At 42.0% G+C, this 24,193-nt stretch overlaps 1 protein-coding gene across 2 annotated transcripts; it reads left to right on the top strand.

Moving 5' to 3' along the window:
* Positions 1 to 1,404: 1,404 nt before the first annotated feature.
* Positions 1,405 to 22,508, top strand: top1b (DNA topoisomerase Ib). 2 transcript variants are annotated; one of them, XM_085344294.1, is made up of 21 exons: positions 1,405 to 1,437; positions 1,751 to 1,775; positions 3,796 to 3,892; positions 4,442 to 4,574; positions 4,890 to 4,924; positions 5,815 to 5,910; positions 5,994 to 6,084; positions 6,188 to 6,273; positions 6,377 to 6,492; positions 6,579 to 6,700; positions 6,786 to 6,908; positions 6,983 to 7,170; positions 14,677 to 14,821; positions 14,924 to 15,067; positions 16,283 to 16,468; positions 17,022 to 17,090; positions 17,212 to 17,326; positions 19,021 to 19,148; positions 19,313 to 19,407; positions 19,651 to 19,800; positions 22,406 to 22,508. In XM_085344294.1, the coding sequence occupies exons 1-21, from the start codon at positions 1,405 to 1,407 to the stop codon at positions 22,506 to 22,508; spliced, it is 2,280 nt and encodes a 759-aa protein (XP_085200420.1). The 2 variants fall into 2 exon arrangements, with proteins under 2 accessions (XP_085200420.1, XP_085200419.1); XM_085344293.1 differs by having other exon boundaries at positions 4,869 to 4,924; positions 5,806 to 5,910.
* Positions 22,509 to 24,193: the final 1,685 nt, after the last annotated feature.

The raw sequence follows: 24,193 nt of genomic DNA, 5'->3' as shown, positions 1-24,193 counted from the left end.
CAGAAATGTGAAATATTCTGAAACCTCTTTGTCAACATCATCATCCGAAGCCTCTCTCTTTTCCAAAATCAATTGGATGGCCCTCGCAGCAGATAATCTTTTGCCATCTTGATCAGTTGTGATAAAGAACCACACTGGCAAAGTCTTATTTATAGTATTATGCCCCTAATTTGCAGGTGGGACAGGGTATGAGAAAATAAAATTTGGATCCCTCAAGAAAGAGGGTAAAATGTGTGGGAATGTCAGAGCAGACGGTGTTGATAGTTGAATTTTCAACAATGTTGCAACTTTGTGCGGGAGCAGGAGGGGAAGAAAACACTATCAGCAGCACCAGAAAGGAGGAGGACAGAGTGTGGGAACACAGGACCTGCACTTTCAACACTTTTATTAGACCTGGGTCCAGTGGACCCGAACACCTTGTATGTAATGTAAATGCGTGGGGGGAGGTACAGTATGAGGTCATTGAAAATTAGTCCAGATTTATGTTCTTCACAGAAAATAAGCCAAAGCCAATGAATTTCAGGTTGAAAAAATAATTAATTGTTTAATTTTTCTTTTGAAAAAAACTGAAAACGGGTCTCACAGACCCGAACACCATACAAGGGTTAAACAATTTCTCTTCCACGACGTAATCCGATAAAAACCGATCTCTTTACCGTCGGCTTCCCGTGGCTGTCATGCGACCGGCTATTGCAGTTAATAATACAACAAATTCTTGCCATTTTTTGTGTTTCTTTTTATCGCTGTGTGACTGTTTTCATGTGAAAGCCTGCGTGCGCTAGTACCACTTGCCACTCGTTCCCAGAATCCTTTGCGCTTTTACCCCTGAATGACGTCACATTTTCAATGTTTGTTCATAGATGTCAAACATGGGGCCCGAGGATCAAAAGACTTCAGTGTGGCCACTGGACATGACATCAATTTTGGACTTAACATAACAAAGTGTGGGGTTTTTTGTTGTTGTTTTGGTTTGGTTTTTCCAATATGTACTATAGAAATATGCTCTAAAATAACAACAAATGTTCACACTGAGCTAACATAACTTTTTTCCGTAAGTTTACACACATATTTATCAAATTGAAGCCCAACAGGAAAAGCTGTAAAAACTTGTGAAACAGCTAAAAGTTCAAAATCTTTGGGCTCCAACACAATTTCCAGTTTTCCGATCTTTTATGTCCAGTGTCCTCACCAACCCGGTAAAAATGGTGTTATGATAGCGGTTCAGGTAAGGACCATGCACAGCCTTCTTCCAGGTTGGGTTGCGCATGCGCAGTCGGTAAACATCGGGACTCCATTCCAGGCTGTCAGTGAGGGTTCCCCGAGCCTCGCATCCTGTGCGGCTGCATCCTTTAACAGCTGTCTACTCTTAACTTTACCTGCGTAACAAACAAAAACAACTTGACCATGAGCGGAGACCACGGACGCGGAGACTCCCAGGTAGCTTTTGGCCGATAATTAGTGTCTTCTGTACAGTTTTGGATCAATTCTCTCAGCAATAACAGACATAACACAAGTATTAACCATCAGGATATGAAATGAGCGCAAATTAACGTTAGCTGTCGCTGCAAGTTAGGCTGCTCTGTTTATTTTAGGAGAAAACTTTTACATTTTTGTGCTCTCTCGGCTCTTTGTTGTGCAGAAATACGCACATTCCTAGGCTCAGCGTATATTCCTATTGAAACTTGAATAAGCGAGCTTACCGGCGTTTTTAAAATTGAAATATTAAAAACATTTTTTTCACAATTTTCAGGTCAATTCCGGATCTAAAGGAAGCGGTAGGACCTCTAATGAGGATTTTCTTGTTCATTCTGACTCTTGATTTCCAGCTGGAATCTGTCTACTGTTAGTTTTTTTAAAGGACAGAAATGGCGTCCCAGAGACTAAGTCCCTTCTCCTCCACTCTCTTGCGGCTATTGTTCAAAAAGAGGGTCTGAAATGCACCCTTGCCAGTCTCGTTTTTTTAATCTGACGGGGTATTCCGAAAGGGCCTGGCGTCGTGTAAATTTTGCATGCTTTAGACTGGCGATACGTGCGTGGAATCGCAGCGAATTTTGGAGCCGAAAGTGGCCGAATTGGGGCTGAGGACTTAGTCTCTGCGCCATTTTCTTTTTCTGTATGAAGCAGGCAGGGCGCCGAGCACAGAGCCAACTGTCTGCCGTGATATGGAGGCGAGAGCTGGGAGCTTATCGCCTCTCCCTGCCCCTATCTCACCACCACCTGTGCTCTGCCTCCATCCTTCCTTAAGAGATATTTATCTGCACTGTTAACGAGGAATACTCACACCAAACTTCAAGCCCTCTCACACACTGAAAAAAGTTGCACGGCATTATTAAAAACATCCACATTTTTTTATTTTTTTGGCACAAATTATACTTAAATTACACTTAAGTTGGGAGCAGCCTTTTTTGTTTAAATGCTTTATTTGATGCAAAGCAAAGCTGTCTGAGGGAAATTAGTTTCTTATTAAAATGTGGTATATATTACAAAAGCTGATTATGTGGTTATTAAACTGCCATGACAACAGAGAGTCACAAGGTGATGATCAGACTGTTTCAGGTCTACCTTTGGGGGGATTTTACTCAGCAGGAAGCATTTTAATATTAGGAGAACATGCAGAATCATTACGGGCTAGTCGTTTGGCTGGCAGCAGGAGTGTATGAAAACAAAATTGATCTATGTGGAAAATACCCGTGGAGGAATGATGTTTTGCTGGGTGGGTATGAAACATACTTAGCCCCCCCCCCAGTCCTCACCAGCCAAGTTCTTCTTTTGGAGATTTGTGTCTCTTATTGTCTCATTGCAATTATCTCTGCATGCATTAAGAGATTTTTGTTTTGTGTGTTTGCATGTTTGTTGACAAAGTGTTTCTCCGAGATTTGGAACCAGAAGTAAGGGAACGGACGTTTGTTGCACAGTTCGTCCTTAAGATGTCACTTCTCAGTAGATTTGTTGCAGCTTTACCAAGGCATGTACATTCAGCTGCCGCTTTATTAGGTACACTTTGTGCAGGCTGTGGCCTGCCTTCAGAGCTACTTTAATTTCTAGTGGTATAGATTCAACGACGTGCTGGAAACGTTCCTCAGAGAGTTTGGCCCATGTCGACATGATGGCATCATAGATGCTGGAGATTTGTAAGTTGCATATCCATCCAGCCATGCATCCCATAGTGTGCTCTTTTGACTTGTGATCTGGTGATTGTGGTGAGCCTGTGCAAATTTTAGCCTGTTCTTAGCTGACAGGAGTGGCACCCAGTGTGGTCTTCTGCTGCTGAGAGATGCTCTTCTGCACATTTTGGTTGTAACAATTGGTTATTTGACTTACTGTTCCTTTCCTATAGGCACTTTGGCCATTCTACTCTGATCTGTGGCATCAACAAGACGATTTCTCCCAGATAACTGCCGCTCTCTGTAAATATTTTTGGACCATTCTCTGTAAACCTAGAGATGGTTGTATGGGAAGATCCCAGTAAATCAGCAGTTTCTGAAATGTCTGGGATATCTGGCACCATCAACCACACCACATCAAAAATCACTTCACCTTTCCTCACCTTTTTGATGCTGCCTGAATACATAATAAATGCTTTCATGTGAATGGCTGATTGGATATTTGCATTAACAAGCAATTGAATAAGTGTACCTAATAAAGTGTTGGTAAGTGAATGTTGCCTTGGAGGTGACACATCCTGACAAATCATGCAAATTGCAAACAGCTAATTGTGAAAGAATCATTTAAAAAGTTTTTGTTCTGATATCTTTAAATGCTTCTCAACAAGTTGATTTCTCCCTTGTACTGTAGACACACACAAACATAAAGACAAGCACAAAGACAAGGAACACAGACACAAAGATCACAAAAAAGACAAGGAGCGAGAGAAATTCAAGCACAGCAACAGGTAAGATGTCTGTTTCTTTGTCTCAGTTATTTGGTGATCTGCTAAACATCATTCACACCTGCCTTTATGTTTGGCTGTTCCCTTACTCTCTTGAAATAATCGGTTTTCAGAGTTAAGTCTTTGTAATGGTATGTATTCACTTTTGCGGTGTTATGGGAACATTTTAAATGAGGAGGATCCTGACAAAATCCAAATTTCATTTTGTCAGTATCAAACACAGTAATATGAAAGACTCAATAAGTGACTGCTGATTTAACTTAAATAAATACAGCAACGTCAAATTAAGTTTCTTAATGAAATCTTTCAATCTTGGAACCATTGTGGATTTGTTATGGTTTCTTTTTGTGTGTCATAAGTAGCTGTCATTACTTTGTCCGTTATTGTTGACAGCCCGCGTCTCTGTCTTTGTGTGATTAAAAACGATAAGCGTACGTTGCCGGTGGTTGTTTTTTTGGTTTTTTTTGTGATGGCATCTTCTGTGTCTGCACATCCAGACCTCGTCTGACCTTTTACGCTTGATCTCTGCCTTTTGTGTCTTCTGTGTTCTAGTGAGCATAAGGAGCACTCTGAGAAGAAACACAGAGACAAAGACAAAGAGCGACTGAAGCACAGCGACAGCAGCTCAGACAAACACAGACAAAAACACAAAGACAGGGACAAAGACAAGAGGAGAGAAGAGAAGGTTTGTTTATGGGTCGTCGGTATGCTTTTAAATGAAAAGCTTTATATGTGTTTGGAGTAAAGATTGTGAGTCGTTATTTTTTGTGACAAATTGTTTTTGGTCCTGTTTTTTTTAACGTTTCTAAAATCCTCCAGAGAGATTGGCCTCATTAGAAACAAACACTGACAAGCAACCAGAGCCCCTCTGGTTTTCAGTTAACTCTGACTATATGCTAAAGTTTAAAATTAGTTTTTAAAGTTGGCAAAGGTGTGGCATACGTTTTAACATGGTTTTCTATATTTTCTCATTTCTCAGATTCAATCATCTCATTTAGAGAAGCCTAAAAGGGAGAAGGAAAATGGATATGTGAGGTAAACATGATCGCTTTGTTGCAGCTACAGACTCTGCACAAGTCCTGAAGCACATTTCATTTCTTTATCTATTACTTCTAGTGGTAAAATGCTCTTGAACAACAGTTCTCCATTATATCCGAAGGTTTTTCAAAGTTTTACTTTGAACATTGGCTGATTTTTTGTTTTTGTTTTGTGTTTTTACTTATTTTCAGTCCAGTCCTTGTACCTGACCATTTTCAGAGGAATGTTTTTTTTGTTTGTTTTTTTAAGACACTTAACACTGATGTATGCATGATTCAAGCATAAAAATGGCACTTGCCAAAATTGATAAAATTATGAACACAGTAACGTGACAGATTTTGATTGAACCTGGAATATCATTTGAAAAGTGTCTGGCAAATCCTTTATTTTTCAGCTTGCTATTTATTCCAAAACACACTACTAATATAGTTGAAAGAAAAAAAATAGAAAATGCAGAAAGAAACACGGTCAGTCATGGATTAGCCAACATCCAACGAAGAGCTTTGAATGTCCTTCTAGAAGCCTGGAGAACGATTCCTGAAGATTTAAAGAAATTACAGGCTTGCCTAAGAGACTTTATAAATGTGGTCATACCAAATATTGACTTTCATTTTAGAATTGCACAAACTCTGTTTTTGACTTATAGTCTGCAGTGTCATTTGTGCCTGCACGTTTCAGTCCATCACTGCACCCATTTCCTGTTTTTCTAGCAAAATAACAAGAAATGACAGATGGCTAAAGACCTTTGCAGTTATCATGCAGTAAAAGTACTCATGAATCAGCCGTTATTTGCTTTTAAAATAATTATACTAAAGAGCAGTTATTGCTTTGTTGTCATTTACTAAAATGCTGTTCAATGCGTTTGACGTGCCAATTAGAGACAGGAGCCCTGCTGGCATTAAGAGTGAACCTGAGGAAGACAATGGCTTCTACCCCTCACCCCAACACAACAAGAGCTCCAGACAAGAGTATGATGATGAAGAGTAGGTGTCATTCAAATGAATCCAATACGCTTGTAGTTGCAGTTCAGCTTTGGTTGTTCATGTAGTGGTGTAATTTTCTACAGATATGAATACAAGCCCAAAAAAGTCAAGTTGGAACACGACAAAAAGGCCAAAAAGAGGAAACATGAGTACGACGAAGACGAGGAAGATGAGGTTTATTACATGTTAATACACTGTAATGACAAAAATATTTTCCGGGTTGGGGCATCTGCTGTGTATCTCCTTGTAGATCTATTTAATTGAATCCATTTTTTAGGGTATAAAGCACAAAAAGAAGATAAAAGACAAAAAAGGAACAGACGGGAAGAAAGTGAAAAAAGAAGAAGAAGAGAAGTGGAAATGGTGAGTTAATTATAGACACAGGAAATTACAAACCACTTATTTAGATAAAGTGCAGTTTTTTCTCTCTCATCGGTTGTGTTGTGTTGTTGTTTGTCATGATTAGGTGGGAGGAGGAAAGATATACCGACGGCTCCAAATGGCGCTTCCTGGAACATAAAGGTCCAGTGTTTGCGCCTCCATACGAACCCTTGCCAGGCAAAGTTAAATTTTACTATGGTGGTGAGTCAGTTTGTATTAAAGAAAACTTATTTTTGTGTACTTATTATTATCTTTTATTAAAATAATGTAATTTCCTGTATTTGTAGGTAAGCCTATGAAGCTGAGTGCTCCTGCTGAAGAGGTTGCAACATTTTTTGCCAAAATGTTGGATCATGAGTATACCACGAAGGACATCTTTAGGAAGAACTTCTTTAAAGACTGGAGGAAGGTGAGGAAAATGGACATGGCTCTGCAGATAGTGTGAATTTCCAAGTATTTAAATGGGGCTTCACATGTCTTCTGTTTTATTTTAGGAAATGACATCAGAGGAGAAGTCTGTGATTACTGACCTGAATAAATGTGACTTCAGTGAGATGAGCGAGTACTTCAAGGCCCAGTCAGAAGCTCGGAAACAGATGTCTAAAGAGGAGAAACAGGTATTGCAGTTAGGTGCACTCTTCCAACCTCGAGAACTCTGGGATTTCTCAATATATCTTCATACATCTTGTAGAAAATCAAAGAGGAAAATGAACGGCTCCTTCAGGAGTATGGTTTCTGCATCATGGACAACCACAAGGAGAGGATCGGAAATTTCCGCATCGAGCCGCCGGGCCTTTTCCGAGGACGGGGGGACCATCCAAAGATGGGCATGCTGAAGCGGCGCATCAGACCCGAAGACATCATTATTAACTGTAGCAAGTAGGAAATCTCTTTGTCACCGTTATCGCCACCTCAGCTGCCCTGATCTTTAACCGTTCCTGTTTCAGAGGCGAAGCATAGCAGAAACATAAAATCTGGACACAAGTTGTTGTTATCGTGTTTGGTTATGAGATTTACCACAAGGTGGCCCTGTAAAACCATTTTAGGTGAGGACATGTGAAAGATGATGAGACTGTTGTTGTTAAAGGGATAAAATAAGAGGATGTGTGCATGTGAAAGGATATAATAAGCAGCAACTGATGAGGCTTTGAGTATTGATGAAGTGTTTGGTCAGGAGGTCACAGGCATTTACCCCACACCGATCACCTTGTTTTACCACCTGTCTGCCTTGTTTTCTGTTAATCTGTGCTTCTGTCTTTTGATTTTGTGATTACCGTATTTATTTACAGACTGTGGAAACGGCAGCACATTCACAACAGCCTCACAGCACGCACAGACTTGCAGGACACATAAGCAAGCCACGCTTGTTCATATTAGTGAATATTCACACACATAGTCAGACTTATGGAGTCTCTCACCACACTTCTTTTTCTCTTTCTATTTACAAACAAGGGATGTTTCCATATTCTCTCCACCTGTCTAAACGAAACACCCAGCATACATCATTAGACATACACGCACAATTATGGGCATGCTGAGATTTGTCACATGGAATGTAAATGGAGCTGGCACCAGAGGAAAGAGGTTAAAAATATTTAACCAGCTTAAAAAACTACAGGCAGATGTTGTTTTATTACAAGAAACTCACAAACCTGTCACAGGTTTAAATGAACTTAAAACACCTGAGTTTCCTAACGTGTTTGCAGCCGGTTATAATTCTAGACAACGGGGAGTAGCAATTTTAATACATAAAAATGTTAATTTTACAGTACTCGATACAGTTATAGATCCAGAGGGTAGATTTCTAATTATTAAACTATCAATATTGAACAAAAAACTATGTATTGTTAGTATATATGGTCCAAATGTTGATGAACCCTCATTCTTCCACGGTTTTTTTAGTGCACTCTCTGAACACCTTGATTGCACACTCATTCTTGGCGGTGACCTCAACCTTGGACTAAATGAAGAAATGGATAGGCTCAACACAACAGGAACTCAGCGTAATTGGCAGTCCACAAATATAATCAAACAGTGTATGAACGACTTTGGTCTTTGCGATGCATGGCGCTCTCTTCACCCCACCAGTAAGGAATATACTTTTTTCTCGCATGTTCATCACTCTTACTCTCGTCTGGATTATTTTTTGGTCAGCAGCTCACTGCTGTGTGACATTTCAGACACTGAGATTCATCCTATAGCTGTCAGCGATCATGCTCCTGCATCTTTAACACTAATGCACAAGAATAATACTACGCCAAGTAAAAACTGGAGATTTAATATATCACTACTTAAAGATGAAGACTTTATTAAATACTTTAAAAAGGAATGGACTTCATATTTAGACTTTAATGACACTCCCGGAATATCTGCTTCTGTTCTATGGGAAGCAGGGAAAGCTGTGATGAGAGGTAAAATAATTTCTTTCTCATCACACAAAAAGAAAGAAGAAAACAAAAATATTCAGGAATTAGAAAAAAACATCAAATCACTAGAAGAAGCCTGCGCGTCCCACCAAGATCAGGAAACATTGAACAAAATACGCAAAACAAAACTAGAATTAAATGAAACTATTAATAAAAAAACACAATTCCTTATACAAAGACTTCGCTTGCAGAATTTTGAACACAGTAACAAATCAGGTCGATTTCTAGCTAACCAGCTAAAAATAAATAAAGAAAAAATAACTATATGTGCTGCTAAAGATTTATCGGGGAACACAATATATGATCCTGGAAGAATAAACAACATTTTTAGGGATTTCTATGAAACTTTATACTCACCACAAATAAACCCATCTAAAAATGAAATTGATCTGTTTCTTGACAACGTAACTCTTCCAAAATTACTAGACAGTCAAGCAATGGAACTGGATTCGCCACTGACGCCAGGTGAACTCCAGGAAGCCCTGATAAGTATGCCCAATAATAAGGCTCCAGGTCCAGACGGCTTCCCTGCAGAATTCTACAAAGAATTCTGGACAATTTTGGCACCAGTATTCCACAGCATGTTGCAGGAAATCGAGGAAAAGGGCAGACTACCACCAAATATGAATTCTGCCAACATTAGTCTCCTGCTAAAACCAGGCAAAGACCCTTTATTTCCCTCAAGCTATCGTCCAATTTCTCTTTTAAATGTAGACCTTAAAATAATCTGCAAAGCTCTCTCAAAGAGATTAGAGAAAATGACCCCCCTCTTAATTCATCCTGACCAAACTGGTTTCATAAAAGGTCGGCACTCCTCAACAAACACTCGTAGATTACTTAATTTAATAGACTACTCATACGATAAAAACATCGAAACCATAATATTATCTCTAGATGCAGAAAAAGCATTTGACAGAGTTAATTGGAAATTTTTATTCGCAACTTTACACAAATTTGGTTTTGGAAACTCTTTCATAAACTGGATAAGAATATTATACAATTCCCCAACGGCTCGTATCAGAACAAATGACCAGACATCCTCCAGCTTCTGTCTCCTGAGGGGCACCAGACAGGGATGCCCACTCTCCCCTTCACTTTTTGCAATTTTTATCGAACCTCTAGCAGCAGCATTTAGACAGGCTACAACAATTAAGGGCATAAAATGTAAGAACATAGAACATAAAATCAGTCTCTATGCGGATGATGTGTTGCTTTTTCTGCAAAACACACAAACCAACCTCTCTGAGGTAATTACTTTAATAAACTGGTTTTCAAGAGTTTCAGATTATTCAATTAACTGGCCAAAATCTACAGTTCTCCCCATTAACTGCTCCTTCCATAATTCTTCCTCTGCCCCACTGCAATCCGGAAATATTAAATATTTAGGTATTAATGTCTCTCCTAAGCTTTCAGACTTAACTAAACTAAACCACGTCCCACTTCTAAAGAAAGTAGAAGGCGATCTGACTAGATGGAAATCTTTACCCATATCACTCATGGGAAGGGTCGCCACTATAAAAATGATGATCTTGCCAAAAATAAATTACTTATTTTTGATGATCCCTAACAAACCATCACAAGATTGGTTCAGATCTCTGGATTCATATATTTCCAAATTCCTTTGGAAAGATAAACCCCCGCGTATTAGCTTAAAAACGCTACAAAGAACCAAGGATAGAGGAGGATTAGATCTGCCTAATTTTCACCAATACTTCTTAGCCAACAGGCTTCAGTTCATCTCAGAATGGTTAAAACATACCTTCTTAGTTGAGCCCTGGCTAGATGTTGAACAGGCACTATGCAAGGATCTAGAGATTTCAGACCTACCATTTATTAGCTCAAACATCAAAAGACATGAATGCTTTAAAAGTATCAACATCAGCTTTTCTCTAACAGCATGGTGGGAGTTTCTAAAAATAACGGAGTCTTCATTAATCCCATGCAAACGTACACCTATCTGGAATAACCCTGACATATTACAAAACAATAATATGATTAATTTCCCAGAATGGAGTTGTAAAGGAATTAAATACTTAGAACATATATTAGAGGGAACAGAATTTATTCCATTTGACAGACTAGTTGAACAATATGGGATCAACAAGACAAGGTTTTTAGAATATCAACAAATTAAATCCATAGTAAAAAAGAAATTTAACCTCAGTCAAGTTGAATTACAAACACCACTAAGTGCGGCACATTTTCTTACTCTTAAATCCCCCAAATTATTATCTAAAATATACAGAACACTTTCTAAATTAGATGAATCAATATCCCTTCCTACTGCAAAGTGGGAAGCAGATTTATCAGTCAACCTAGACCAAAACTTCTGGTCTCAGATTTGCTTAAAAACTTTTAAATTAATTAAAAATCCCAGTCTGCAATTAATACAATACAAAATACTTCATAGAGTGCACTATACAGGTCATCGGATGTTCAAGATGGGCTTTACATCTTCCAACAACTGCTCACACTGTCAAGGCAATACACCAGACAATTACATCCACGCTCTTTGGTTCTGTTCACCAGTGCAGAAGTTTTGGCGCGAGATATGTGAAGACTTATCAAAGTGTCTGAAATGTAACATTCCAACTTCCCCCTTGGTGTGTCTACTGGGCAGCTTAGATAATGTCACTTCAGAAAAGAATATAGCCCATATGATCTTCACTGCCCTATGCATAGCCAAGAAAACAGTCCTCATGAACTGGAAAAATAAAAATAATCTTAATTCTAACCAATATAGAAATTATCTATTAGATTACATTAGTCTTGACACAGCCTCTGCCACCACATTAGATCAATTGCTCTGGGCCCCTTTTATCAGCTCCATCACCTAGTGGGGGTGGGGGGTCATAGTTTGGTCCCGCCTTCACTGTTGTGATTGGTGAGGGGGTAGGGACAGGCTTAGGGCATCGGGGGGTTCCCCGGAGGCATCTTCCTTGGGGGGCTCAACCCGGGGTAGCGGTCACGTCCGGTTGGGGGCTCTGTTGGCTCTCAGGTGACTGTTTCCTCGCGGCTGCGTGCAGCGGGGCTAGGGGAGGGTCTGTGCTGACGGACGTGGGTTACTGACCTGGCAACCTGGCTGCCCCTGGGTGGGTCCGGGATGGGCGTGAGGTTCTGGGGGCGCTCCGTCTCTGGGCTGGGGCCCGGGCCGGGCCTCGGGGGCTTGGGTCCTGGTTGGTGTGTTGCCGGGGTTGTGGGCGGGTGGGTGCATGGGGGCCCGGCCCTGGAGCAGGGTGCCGCCAGTGCGTCGAGCCGCCTGGGGGGCTCTTCAACTGGTGGGGGGGATGGTCACATCTTGCAGGAGCTTTCTTCTCTTCAGGAACTCTCTGCAGGAGGGGGAGATACAGGAGAGGTGGAGGAAGATCTCAGCCTGGGCGTTTACCGTCTTATGTAGTCTGGAAGATGTGTGGATGGTGGGGTGGGTGCAGTTTTCTCTGTGGTGGGGTTGGGTGGACTGTCCAGGGCTCTGTGGAGCCGGGGGGCGCTACTGCACTGGGCCCCGGTCTGATGGGCCTGGGCCCCCCTTCCCTGGCGGGTCGCGGAGGGTGGGAGTGCCTACTGGGGTCAGCGGGGGAGCTGGCCCCAGGGAGGGGTTACCTGCCCCTCCCTTCCTTCCCTCCCCATCTCCAGCTGCCTCCCTCTTCCCGCTCCTCCACAACCACCCACACATGCAGGGCCTTGGAGTGGGGGTATGTCACCAGGGTGCAGAGGAGGCTACCCCCCCCTGTCCCCTTCTGGCTGCCTCTGCCTCAATTTTATCCCACAACTTAGACATTCACATTATTCACACTCTCATTACACATACATATAGGATCTTGGGGGTGGGCACAATCACGGAGTCCAAATCACCATCAGGGTGTATACCTCACCCCTGACGTCGTTGCCCACCTCTCAATTTTAAATACACTTAGTCATTGAGGGCTAGCAGGAGGGACTATGCGCTTACCTGCTGCTCCTTGGCAGGTAGCTCCATGCCCTCCTGGGTTTTAATTGCACCTTAGAACACATATGCATCAACACTACAATGAGCGGGTGGAGGGAGGTTTGGAGTCTTCTCCCACCCCCATTCTCTGCGGCCTGCTGGAGCGGGAGGGCTAGTAGGAGGAGTTGGCCGTCCGACTGCGGTCTGGGGTGTGGGGCCTCCCTGCTGCTGCGGAGTCGGGGTGGTCTGCCTCTCCCCACCGCAGGGAAAAGGGTAACACCACCTGGGTCTGGGTGCAATTCCCCCCTCCAGGGGCAAGGGTACCTAGACCCGGTTTGTAGAGTACGCTTGGGGAGTGTGATCGTGTGTACAGCGTCTCTTTATGTCTGTCTCCACGTTGGTTGAGTGTGGAGTGAGTGCATATGAGAGCATGAGGGTGGGAATGGATGTTTGTGTCTGTGTGTGCCTGTATGTCTGTGTCTATATGTCAGGTTGGGTATCAGACGCCACCTCTCTGGGGACACCTCAGGCCCTCCAAGGTTTGGAGGCCTATCTCCACCCACCACCACTTCCCCTGCCGGTGGCGGACTCCCTCAGGTGTCGGTGTGTTGGTGGTTCTTTGTGTCTGGGGGTGGGCGTCCGGGTACACACCGGCTCACTCCTTGGCGGCCGCTTGTCGGGGCCTGGGGCCTGGGGCTCGCTCGGGCCCCTTTGGAGGTGGGGTGCCCCCGGCCTCTCGGCCTGGGGCTCGGTCACTCAGGCACAGCTGGGGGCCGGCGGCGCTCACGGGCGCGTCACTGCAACTCCCCCTGACTTCTGCTCCGCGGCTGCTGGGCGAGCCCTCATCTGGGACTCTCCTCAGCTCTTACTGGAACAGTGGCGCGGCTGCCCCTCTGTTGGTCTTCCATGGTCTCTTGTGTTCTGGGGGCCTCTGGATGTCTGGAGTTTTGATCTCCTCCATACCCGCTTCACACCCTGGAGGACGGGGCTGTGGCCCCCCCACACTCCCTAGCAGATCATTACATGGAGAAACCTCTGGAATGCAAGCATGCTGATCCACACAGGTATGCACACATGGGTATTCACAGACGCGGACTAAAGCTTTCTTGGCTGCTACCTCAAAGCACACTGTGCGCTGTCTATCTTGCGTGCTGCACAATATCGTTTATTATTTAGTAAATATTGATAGCTATGACTAGCTAGTTTATTGTGATGGTGCTTTGTTTTCTCTATTATTATGTTGCTCTTTGTTGTTTGCTGTCTCCTCTGTTTGTTTTTTTTGTTTGTTTGTTTTTTTTTTTTTTCTCCATACAGGTGACCCAGGAGTTCTTTTTTTTTTTTCTCTCTCTTCCCCCCCCCTTCTCACCGTCTCTTCTCCCCTTTGGTTTTCTTTCTTTCTCTCCCCCTCTTTCTCTCATTCATTCCCCCTGTCCTATTTATTTAAAAAAAAAAAAAAAAAAAAAAAAAAAATGACAAAGGATGAACTGAAGCTCTGCCATCACGTAATGTCGCATACTGCTGTTTCTGATGTCATTTAAGAAAAAAAAAAAAAAGGAAATGATGTTGTTTTTGCTTTGGAGGCGGGATGTGTGGGAGAGTTTATGGGAAAGCTAAATTGTAGCGGTCAGTTGCCATCAAAGAAAAAACACTGGGTAAAAGATTGTACGTGCTGCCTGTCGCATATACAGTATGGCAGATGTATCACTGACACACACATGCGCTTCTGGCACCATGTCAAAGGTGGTCTTCCTGTCAGTGTAAACTGTATCCGTGCAAACAATAACACAAGCCAGGGAGGACATGTTCACCCCCGCATACTGGAAGGTGGGATTTTATGTTCTCTTTGCACTATTGTCTCATAGCTGTGGTGTTTACACTGCAGAAAAAAGATCAGTTATTTAATTTTTGGTACCTCTGAGGAACGCTTTTAAATCAGCACAAAGCTCCACCGTGGGAACAGCTCCAAACATAGATCAGTGGAAATGTGCCAGCATGTTTTGCACCTGTTTGGTAACTCTGGCTCTTTTTATGTAGGGACTCCAAGCACCCCAAACCTCCCCCAGGGACAAAATGGAAGGAGGTTCGACATGACAACAAAGTAACCTGGTTAGCATCTTGGACAGAGAACATCCAGGGCTCCATCAAGTACATCATGTTAAACCCGAGCTCCAGGATCAAGGTACCCGCGCTTTCGCCGCCTTTTCCCCCAGTAACCTTTTTTTTCTACCATTTTCCCAATGATGGGACGTACGTGTGTGTGTGTGTGTGTGTGTGTGTGCAGGGGGAGAAGGACTGGCAGAAATATGAAACTGCCCGGCGTTTAAAGAAGTGTGTGGATCGCATCCGTGCTCAGTACAGAGAGGACTGGAAGTCAAAAGAGATGAGGATCAGACAGAGAGCTGTGGCGCTGTACTTCATAGACAAGGTAAATAAGAATACAATAAAATTATGGTGACTGCACCAAGTGATAAAATAGATAAAGTAGATTATAGACAAGAACGTACAGCAGCTTTGATTTAAGTAGTAGAAGTAGAACTAGTGGAAGTAGTAGGTTGAAAAGGGAAATCGCTGTAAAGTGACGTGAACTATTGTAGATAATTCAGCTGAATTTTCACATCTCGTGCATTCCCTATGCCTCCAAGCACTACGTTCTCATTTCCGTCCATCATCCCTTTAATGTGTTGTCCTCCACAGCTGTCAGTCACTCACCAGTTCCTATTCCGAGCTGAACATATTCCAGGCCACCATAAGGCCATTGCTGACTCCTCGTCTCATCTCTCACTCCAGACATCCAGGGCCGTGGGCCCACGTGCAGAGGCAGTCCTGATGTCTGTGCTTGAGATATAAACCCCACCAAATTAGAATGAATTTCCTTCCAACTTCAATCTACTTTTCACTTTTTCAACATTGCTTCTTTGGCTAGTTCCCTATCATACGTCATATCATCTCCATCTATAAAAATCCCAGCAATTAAATCTTATCTTAGACGGCTTCCCCTCTTCTTCCTCCCTCTTTGGCTGGGGTCAGTGTCACTACTGGTAGCATGAGGCAACACCTGCACCCTACAGAGGTTTCACAGGTAGTCCAGCTCCTCCAGGATGGCACATCAATACGTGTCATTACCAGAAGGTTTGCTGACCGTAGAAAGTCCTTAACCCATCAGTAGGACCAGTATCTGCTCCTTTGTGCAAGGGGCAGGGTGAGCTGGGCTCTGTGCTCACTGCATGAAACTGTGGAGCCTGATTGGCATTTGCCATAGAAGACCAGCATCTTTGTGGTTTTTGGGATGTCTTTAAATTCAGCCCTCTGTAGGCTGAAAATGTTAATTTCCATCAAACAATGTGGTATCCTTTAATTTCTAACACATTACCCAGTCTGTGTCAGCAAATGACATTTACTGTCACACAAATCATAGGTCCTTCTTTAGTTCCACTGGTAAACTAAGTCTAAGATTTCTTAACAAGTCATGCTGTTCAGAGTCACATGGGTGACATGGAGTTTATCCCAACTGTCACTGGGCCGGGGGCGGGTTACATGCCGAACAGCTCAGCAGTTCATCACAGGGCCTACATAAATCCTGACCAAATGTTCTGCTCTGAAGTTTTGCTTATGTTTGTGATGTTTGGTGTTTTTCTCATAGCTGGCTCTGAGGGCAGGTAACGAAAAGGAGGAAGGCGAGACGGCGGACACCGTTGGCTGCTGCTCGCTGCGAGTGGAACACATCAAACTGTACCCCAAGCTGGACGACCAGGAGTACGTTGTGGAGTTTGACTTTTTAGGAAAAGACTCCATCCGCTACTACAACAAAATACCCGTGGAGAAGAGGGTAAGGAAGGAAATGAGAAGGGGAGGAGTTAATGAGGGAAGAAAGAGGTGCTGTGGCAGATATTGGTTGTGTAATGACAGATGTGGAATTTAGTGTTGATGAGATAAAAATGTTCTAATCTATGGAGGATGTTTGTACAGGCAGGTGATCAGAAAGAAATAGTTTTCCGTCAGCTCTGCCTCACAGGGTGGTCTGTTTCCTGCCATTAACAGAGTGTACAAACGACACACACACACACACACACACACACACACACACACACACACACACACACACACACACACACACACGCGTTTTTAATTGCAAATTCTTCAGCACGTCTGGGTCCTGTCTATTTGGCTGCATTTCCTCTGAAGTACCAGTTAAAAAGCACTCACACAAAGCACACTAACCTGCAGTCTATAAACCACCTGCACTTGTCATCATGGGCACAAATAAACCCACACCCTCTGCTGGTAACAATGTGTCAGTGCATCCATGGCCACAGTTTTAAGAGTTAAATGTAAGTGACTGATTTGAGGCTGAGTACATCTTCGTTCTTGTTTCCTGTCAGGTCTTTAAAAACCTCCAGTTGTTCCTGGAAAACAAACAGCCTGAAGACGACCTCTTTGACAGACTGAATGTGAGAAACACACAAGAATACCTGCCTTCACGTTAACTGTTTACTTTAACTACTTTGTATAATTCTGATTCACCTGCCCTCCTTAACTGTTGTTCCCTCTTCTTTTCTGTGTTTCCTGCAGACATCTATTCTAAATAAGCACCTACAGGAGCTGATGGATGGACTTACAGCCAAAGTTTTCCGTACCTATAACGCCTCCATCACCCTGCAACAGCAGCTCAAGGAGCTGACCTGTTGTGAGTGAAAATGGTTTCATGTAGTCTTATAGCAACTCATTGTCATCATTAAATAAGTTAGTGCTAGTCTCAATTTATTAGGTACTCTTTGCTACTCTCAGGTTTGGCCTTCACAACTGCCTTAATTCTTCATGATATAGATTCAACAAGGTGCTGGAAACATTCCTCAGAGATTTTGGTCCACATTCATATGACGGCATCAGTTGTTGCAGATTTGTCAGCCACACATCCATAACTCAAATCTCCCATTCTACCTCATTCCAAAGTTTCTCTATTGGTTTGAGATCTGGTGACTGTGGAGGTTGTTTGAGTACAGTGAACTTCTTGTTATGTTCAAGAAACCAGACTGAGATGATCTGAGCTTTGTGACATGGTGTTTTATCCTGACAGGAGCGGGGTTAGATGGATTCAGCAACAATACTCAGGCAGGCTCAGCTGGTATTAAGGGGCCCGAAGTCTGCCAAGAAAGCATATCCCACAACATTACACCAGCAGCAGCAGTCTGAACTATTATAAGACAGGATGAATCAGTGTTTTCATGTACATCAAATTCTGACTCTACAGAATGAACTCAAATCTCATCAGATGAGCCAATCTTCTGTTGTGCAGTTTGGGTGAGCTCGTGCAAATTGTAGACTCATGTTCGTGTTCTTTGCTGACTGATGTGGCACCGGTGTCATCTTCTGCTGCTGTAGCCCGTCTTCTTCAGTGTTAAATGTGTTGTGCTTTTAGAGGTGCTCTTCTGCATACCTTGGGTATAACAATTGGTTCTTTAACTTTTACTGTTTCCTTCCTGTCAGCTCGAAGCATTCAGATTATTCTTCTCTGATTTCTGACATGAACAAGGCATTTTTTCCTAGAGAAGTGCTGCTCACTGGATATTTTTTCTTTTTTATACAGTTCTCTGTACCATTAGAGATAGTTGTATGGGAAAATCCCAGCAAATCAGCTGTTTCTCAGATACTCAGACCAGCCTGGCACCAACCAGCACGCCAGGTTCAAAGACATTTAAATCACTTTTCTTTCTCGTTCTGACGCTCACTTTGAACTTGACCGTGTCTGCATTCCTAAATGTACTGAGCTGCTGCCATGGCTTATTAGATATTTGCAAGCAGCTGAACAAGTTTGCATAATAAAGTGACCTGGGAGTGTATGTGAAGCTGTAACTGGTGGCTTCTGTGCTGTGTTGTGACCAGTGACTGTAGAAGTGATTTTGTTTTCTACAGTCACTGTTTGTGACACCTGGACTCTGGAGTTTATATTCATGACAGTGCAGGTATTAAAGTATTGTTTCCACCATGTAAACAAAAGTACTGACTCCTGCTCCTCTCACACAGGTAACTTTAAGCCTGTACTTTTAAGCTGTATACCAGTCTACTTGTACTGTACAGACAGATGTCATTATACGCGTGTCTGTTCATTAAACCTGGGAGAGCAACAGCGCAGAGGAAAGGTGAAAAAGGAAGAAGGAATGACTAATAATAACTGTTCACATGAGCATTGTACACTTAATGCCTTTTTGGGCCTTTCCATTCAAAAATAACTACTTTATTACATTATGTGATAGAATTATAGTAACAGCAGGTTAGCAGCAATTTAGCAAATTGGCTAAACCCTTTACACAGCAAAGTTTGGGTCATTTTAAATTTAAATCATTCTAAACTTTTCCTCTTATGTTGTTTTTGGATCAACAGCTGATGACAGCATCCCAGCAAAGATCCTATCGTACAACCGAGCCAACCGGGCCGTGGCCATTCTTTGCAACCACCAGAGAGCTCCGCCCAAAACATTTGAGAAGTCCATGCAAAATCTTCAGAACAAGGTAAACGTCTGTGTTACGATTGTTTCTGGTTTTGTTATTCCTCCATTAGAATTTGTTCTCAGTAAACAGGCATTTTTTTTTGTACCCATTAAAGGTAAAGCTATCCACTCTTTTGGTGGTGCAGCTTTTAGACTTCACTCTGTGTGCATTTGTTGTGATTGTAGATCGATGAGAAACAAAATCAACTATCAGCAGCCAGGAAGCAGCTGAAGGCTGCCAAAGCTGATCACAAGGCTTCCCATGATGACAAGAGCAAAAAGTAAGAAAACATTAGCACCGCTAATGAGTACAAGAGAGTTTGATCAATTACTTAATTACTTAAACATCTTTGCTCCTCAGCAACGAAGTTTAAATGGTGTCCAGGGCATTTAAAGTCTGTCGTTATAATTCCTCGTCTCTCTCTGTCTCCCCGCCTTCGTACACCCCCGTCTTTGTTTTCCTTTGCATCTTGTGTATCTGTCTTCTTCCTTCTCTCTGCCCTGTGTTTGTTTTTCTTTGTAAGGGCTGTGGAGATGAAGCGTAAAGCTGTACAGAGGATAGAGGAGCAGCTGATGAAACTCCAGGTGCAAGCCACAGACAGAGAGGAGAACAAACAAATTGCTCTGGGAACCTCCAAGCTTAATTACCTGGATCCACGCATCTCTGTGGCATGGTATTTATTGTGCACAGAAGACATTCTGTATCTGCGTTTATTAGCTGTTAATTATTATTTAATCAGAGCATCTTTTTTTTTTTTGTTTGTTTGTTTGTTGTTTTATACTATGACTTTATGAGCAACCCCCCTACTGATAAATAGGCAGGCAGCCTCTGGGTGGGTGGGTATGTGCAGTCCATACCTACCCTTGGTGACAGAAAGGCAGGAAATGCTTTTGCATTGTAGGAAAAGGAGCAGCTCAAGCAAAAAAGCTAACTGCTGCAAAAGGAAAATAAGAGGAAGAAAAGCGTGTGAGCGTGAGGAACAATGGGGTTTGTTTCTGAAAGCTAGGGAGCGTCGCAAAACAGCCCTCCTTCCTCCATGTGGGAAGGCAATGAGGTGCTGTCTGTGGGTGAATGGAGGGACTTGGCCATAGAGAGGGGGAACATGGCGGTCCGCCCTCCTTAACCGATGCCCCACAGCTATTTATGGAGAACCTCCTCCTCAAGCACAATGGATACAGGAATCCTCCGTGATTTTCTTGGTTGTAGGGCGTAAGGGATGGGGATCCTAATAAAGGGTGGTGCATGGGAACATGGTGTAAACTATGGTATTTGTGAGTAATGGTATGGTGAAGGTACACTGGCTTAACGGCTAGGAAATTAAAATTTTAGCTAGTTAATCATGGTTTCTCTCATTTTATTATATCTCAGTAACAGCTTTAGCTTTTGGATGACTTAACCAGGAAAGTCTTTATTGAGTCTTTATCTACAAATTTCAAAATTAACTGTCAACAAAATGATAAATCTGAAGCAAGGACTCAGAAGTTGAGCACAAAGATCAAAAACTTTAAACATTAAAAGCAGCAGCAGCAATTAAACAGAAACTGACTTTCACTAATGTTAACTGAGGGTCCAAATAATACACAAGACCCTTGAGACCATAACATAAACAGTACCGCGCTGCAGAAGAAGTATAAATACTTAATATACATCGTAATATTTATTAAGTAATCTTTGTCAAAGCTGTCTAATCAAAAGTGTTTCATTCTGTCTTTATTCTTCTTCTACTCCATTCTTGCCACATTTTATGCTTTTAACTTTGCCCTCAACAGTCACATAAAGCTGTGTGAAGTGTGATTGTTAGTTTGTTAGAGTATTGGATCCACATGTTAAGGTTTAACCTTCAATTATAAACCGTAATTGTTTTTTATGTAAAAACTACAAAATCAGAAGCTGTGTGTTTGTTTTTATGTATTAGAAATAATATGAGAGCATAACGATTGACTGTCAAACTGTCCACTGTGTACCTTTCACCCCAACACAGCCGGGATAGACTCCAGCCTCCCTGCGACCCTGAATTGAATAAACAGATTTAAAAAAGGATGGATAAATATGTTTTATGTCCTGCCACAGGCAGCAGGCTTGTAAAATCTTGTGTGTCAATTAAGTACCTTTGTTCCAGACGTCTCAGATCACAATGATGTGAAAAAGAAAGCTTTCAAAAACTCGACCCCAACAACCGCTTTTAGCAGCAATAACTTAAAGTAATTGTTCTCTGTAAGACTCGTTCACATTGTTGTGAAGAAACTTTGTCACACATTTCTTTACAGCTTTAGTTTTGCTTTAGTTCATTGAGGTTTGTGGGCATCTGCACAGCTCTCTTAAGGGCCTACCACATTTCATTCGGGTCGAGGTCTGGACTTTGACTGGCCTGTTGCAACACCTCGACTCTTATTTTTTGTAGATTTGCTGCTGTGCTTGGAATTGCGATTGCCCATACTTGTGCTGAGCTTTAGCTGTTGGACAGATGGCCTGACATCTCCCTCAAGAATACTTGAGTTCCCAGGTCAAAACAAGCCCAAATCATCACCCCTCCACCACCGTGCTTGACAGTTGGTATAAGGTGTTTCTACTGATAAGTTTGTGGTAGAAAAAGAAGCCTACACGAGGGCCGTGTAACCAGAGTGAATCATTTTTTTACCATCACCAGTAGTTCAGTGTTCTGTGAATGTGTGCATAAAACCTTTCTTAGAAAACAGAAACTAATTTTCTGTTTGCAGCTGATTTGCTCTCTAATATTCTTCTTAGACTTTCCTGTTCAGTGAGTCACATGGACACTTTCATGCCACATTGTTTAGATTGCCTGCAAACCAAGGACAAACGGCCCAGTCAGTCTCCAAGCCAAAGACGATGTGATGTCCTACTGATATCCAACAAACTGCTGCAAATTTACCAGTACTGTAACAAAAAATAAAATCCAGTATTAGTATTGACGTGACAGCAGACTTTCACTGCATGCTTTTTGTGGCCAAGTTATAACAATATGTAGAGAATATATGAAAAATTAAGTCAAATCTCTTAATCTTGAAATCGTTCATATTGTGTTTTATTGTTTTTGTCAAATGAAACACTCAAAAAGCAAAAGAGAGAGCGAGGGGATCTGAAACCGTAATTATACAGAAGCGTAAGAAAACTGCAGTTAACGGAAGCTCGCAAGACCTGACAGCAGCCATCAGCTGAAACAAAACCACTCTTTTATCAACCTATTTGTCGAACTGCCACTGTTGCATTTCACACAGTATTTCTTTTTTCATTCTGTCTTGTCTTTCCTCCAATCCCAGGTGCAAGAAGTTCGGTATTCCCATTGAGAAAATCTACAACAAAACCCAGAGAGAGAAGTTCGCCTGGGCGATCGACATGGCCGATAAAGACTATGAGTTTTAAACCTATTTAATGTTTTACCTTTTATACCCATGCCTTTGATATGAAAATGGTTTGCAGGAGATGTCAAAATGTTTCCACTGTGTTGCTGCTGCAGGGCAGTGAAGGAGGAAGGTAAGCCTCTGCTCGAGAGCCGATCGCAGGTGAATAATTGTGCTGTACATAAGGATTAGCTATGTATAGGAAAATAACTCCTTAACCATTTGACCAAGCTGCCGAAGGGCATCTCTCTCTTACAAAACTACAGTATTGCGTATGTAGCTGCAGCTATCTGCCTGTGACCCAGCAGCGACGGACGCATTAGTATTATCTTTTGTGAGATAAAATGTATTGAAATTTGTAAGCCATCAGATTTATTGAGAAATAAATCTATATTGTCATAGAATAATGAATTAAACAAATGTTTGTATGGGAGACTGTGAGACGCAACACGAGAGAGAGGTGATGTGATGACTTTTCATTTGTGTAATTTTAGTGTGAAAGATGAAATGAAATGACAGACTGGTGACAGTGTGAAGATCAGAAAACCCCCAGCACTATGCTCGCACAACTATTAGCGCACAGAATGTCGTCCTTTTTTCCATCACCTCTCTGAGTTTGCTGTTTCTTTCAGGGATGTACATATACTTTTGTCTGTTTTTTGTTTTGTTCTTTTAGTGACTGATTCAGTATTTTTTAAAATGTGTGCTGTAAGCATTATAACAGAAGGCTTTTCATTGCTCAAATGCAACTTTTGCGTGTTCGTTTCCTCAGTTTTACGATGAACTCTGTGTAATATGGATCTTGGTTACTTGAAGCAGCTGAAAGGCAGTGTATGTACTGTATGCCAGAGCTAAAAAAAATAAAAAATAAATACAGGATAGCTCCTCCTGACAAAAGGGGGGTGGATTTTTGCCAAATAAGATCTCAAAAGTCTGTCATTGTAACGTGCTGTTTTTGTATTGCTCTGATAAAGCAGAACGTGTCTTTGAATTCATTTGCAAATGTGAATGGATATTCTAACTTTTGTCATTAATATTTCTTGCTATATGATCTTGTACCACACAATTGCAATCCTGGTTAGTTGAATGCTTGTTTTGAGCTTTGTAGGTTTCAGAATAAAACATCAGACTTGTCTTTTTCGTCTTTTTGTTGCCAGCTTTGATTAGTTTTCAAGTGGGCATTAAAAATAAGCTCATTGTCTGATTACACATGTCTGTGTAATCATAGTCTGATTCCTGATGTGGAGGGAATCAACAGGAATCAGTCAACAACTTATGTTTTAAAATGTACAATTATAATGGAAAAAATAACTAAAAAAAAATAAAAGTTTATTTAAGGCTATGTTTAGGAGACACAGTAAGCTCTGTGTTCAGGAAAGGTCTGGGTCTTTAAGAGGCCGATACCATTCCGCTTCAACTGCTCGTTGTGCCGTTATTTGCAGTCAGAACAGCAGGGTCAAACCGGAAGTGCCATGATTGACTACAAATTAAGTGCATGTCTTTGTCAAAACGTTTGCCCTCAAAAAGAGTTTTGCAGATGTTGGATTTAGAACGCAAATCAGGTAACGATGCTTTACCTCGCAGCAATTAGCAGCCATATACACATATTTTAGCTGAATATTGTAATACAGGGCTACTGACTGACTTTTAGAGATGGCAAATCAGGTCAAAACAACAACCCTTAGTCCTTGGGTTTATAAAACATGG

The sequence above is a fragment of the Diplotaxodon limnothrissa genome, linkage group LG20, assembly GCF_057381915.1.
Source record: "Diplotaxodon limnothrissa isolate DT_005_m linkage group LG20, D_limnothrissa_male_GT1.1, whole genome shotgun sequence".
NCBI lineage: Eukaryota > Metazoa > Chordata > Actinopteri > Cichliformes > Cichlidae > Diplotaxodon > Diplotaxodon limnothrissa.
This window is presented reverse-complemented; position numbering and strand designations above follow the sequence as displayed.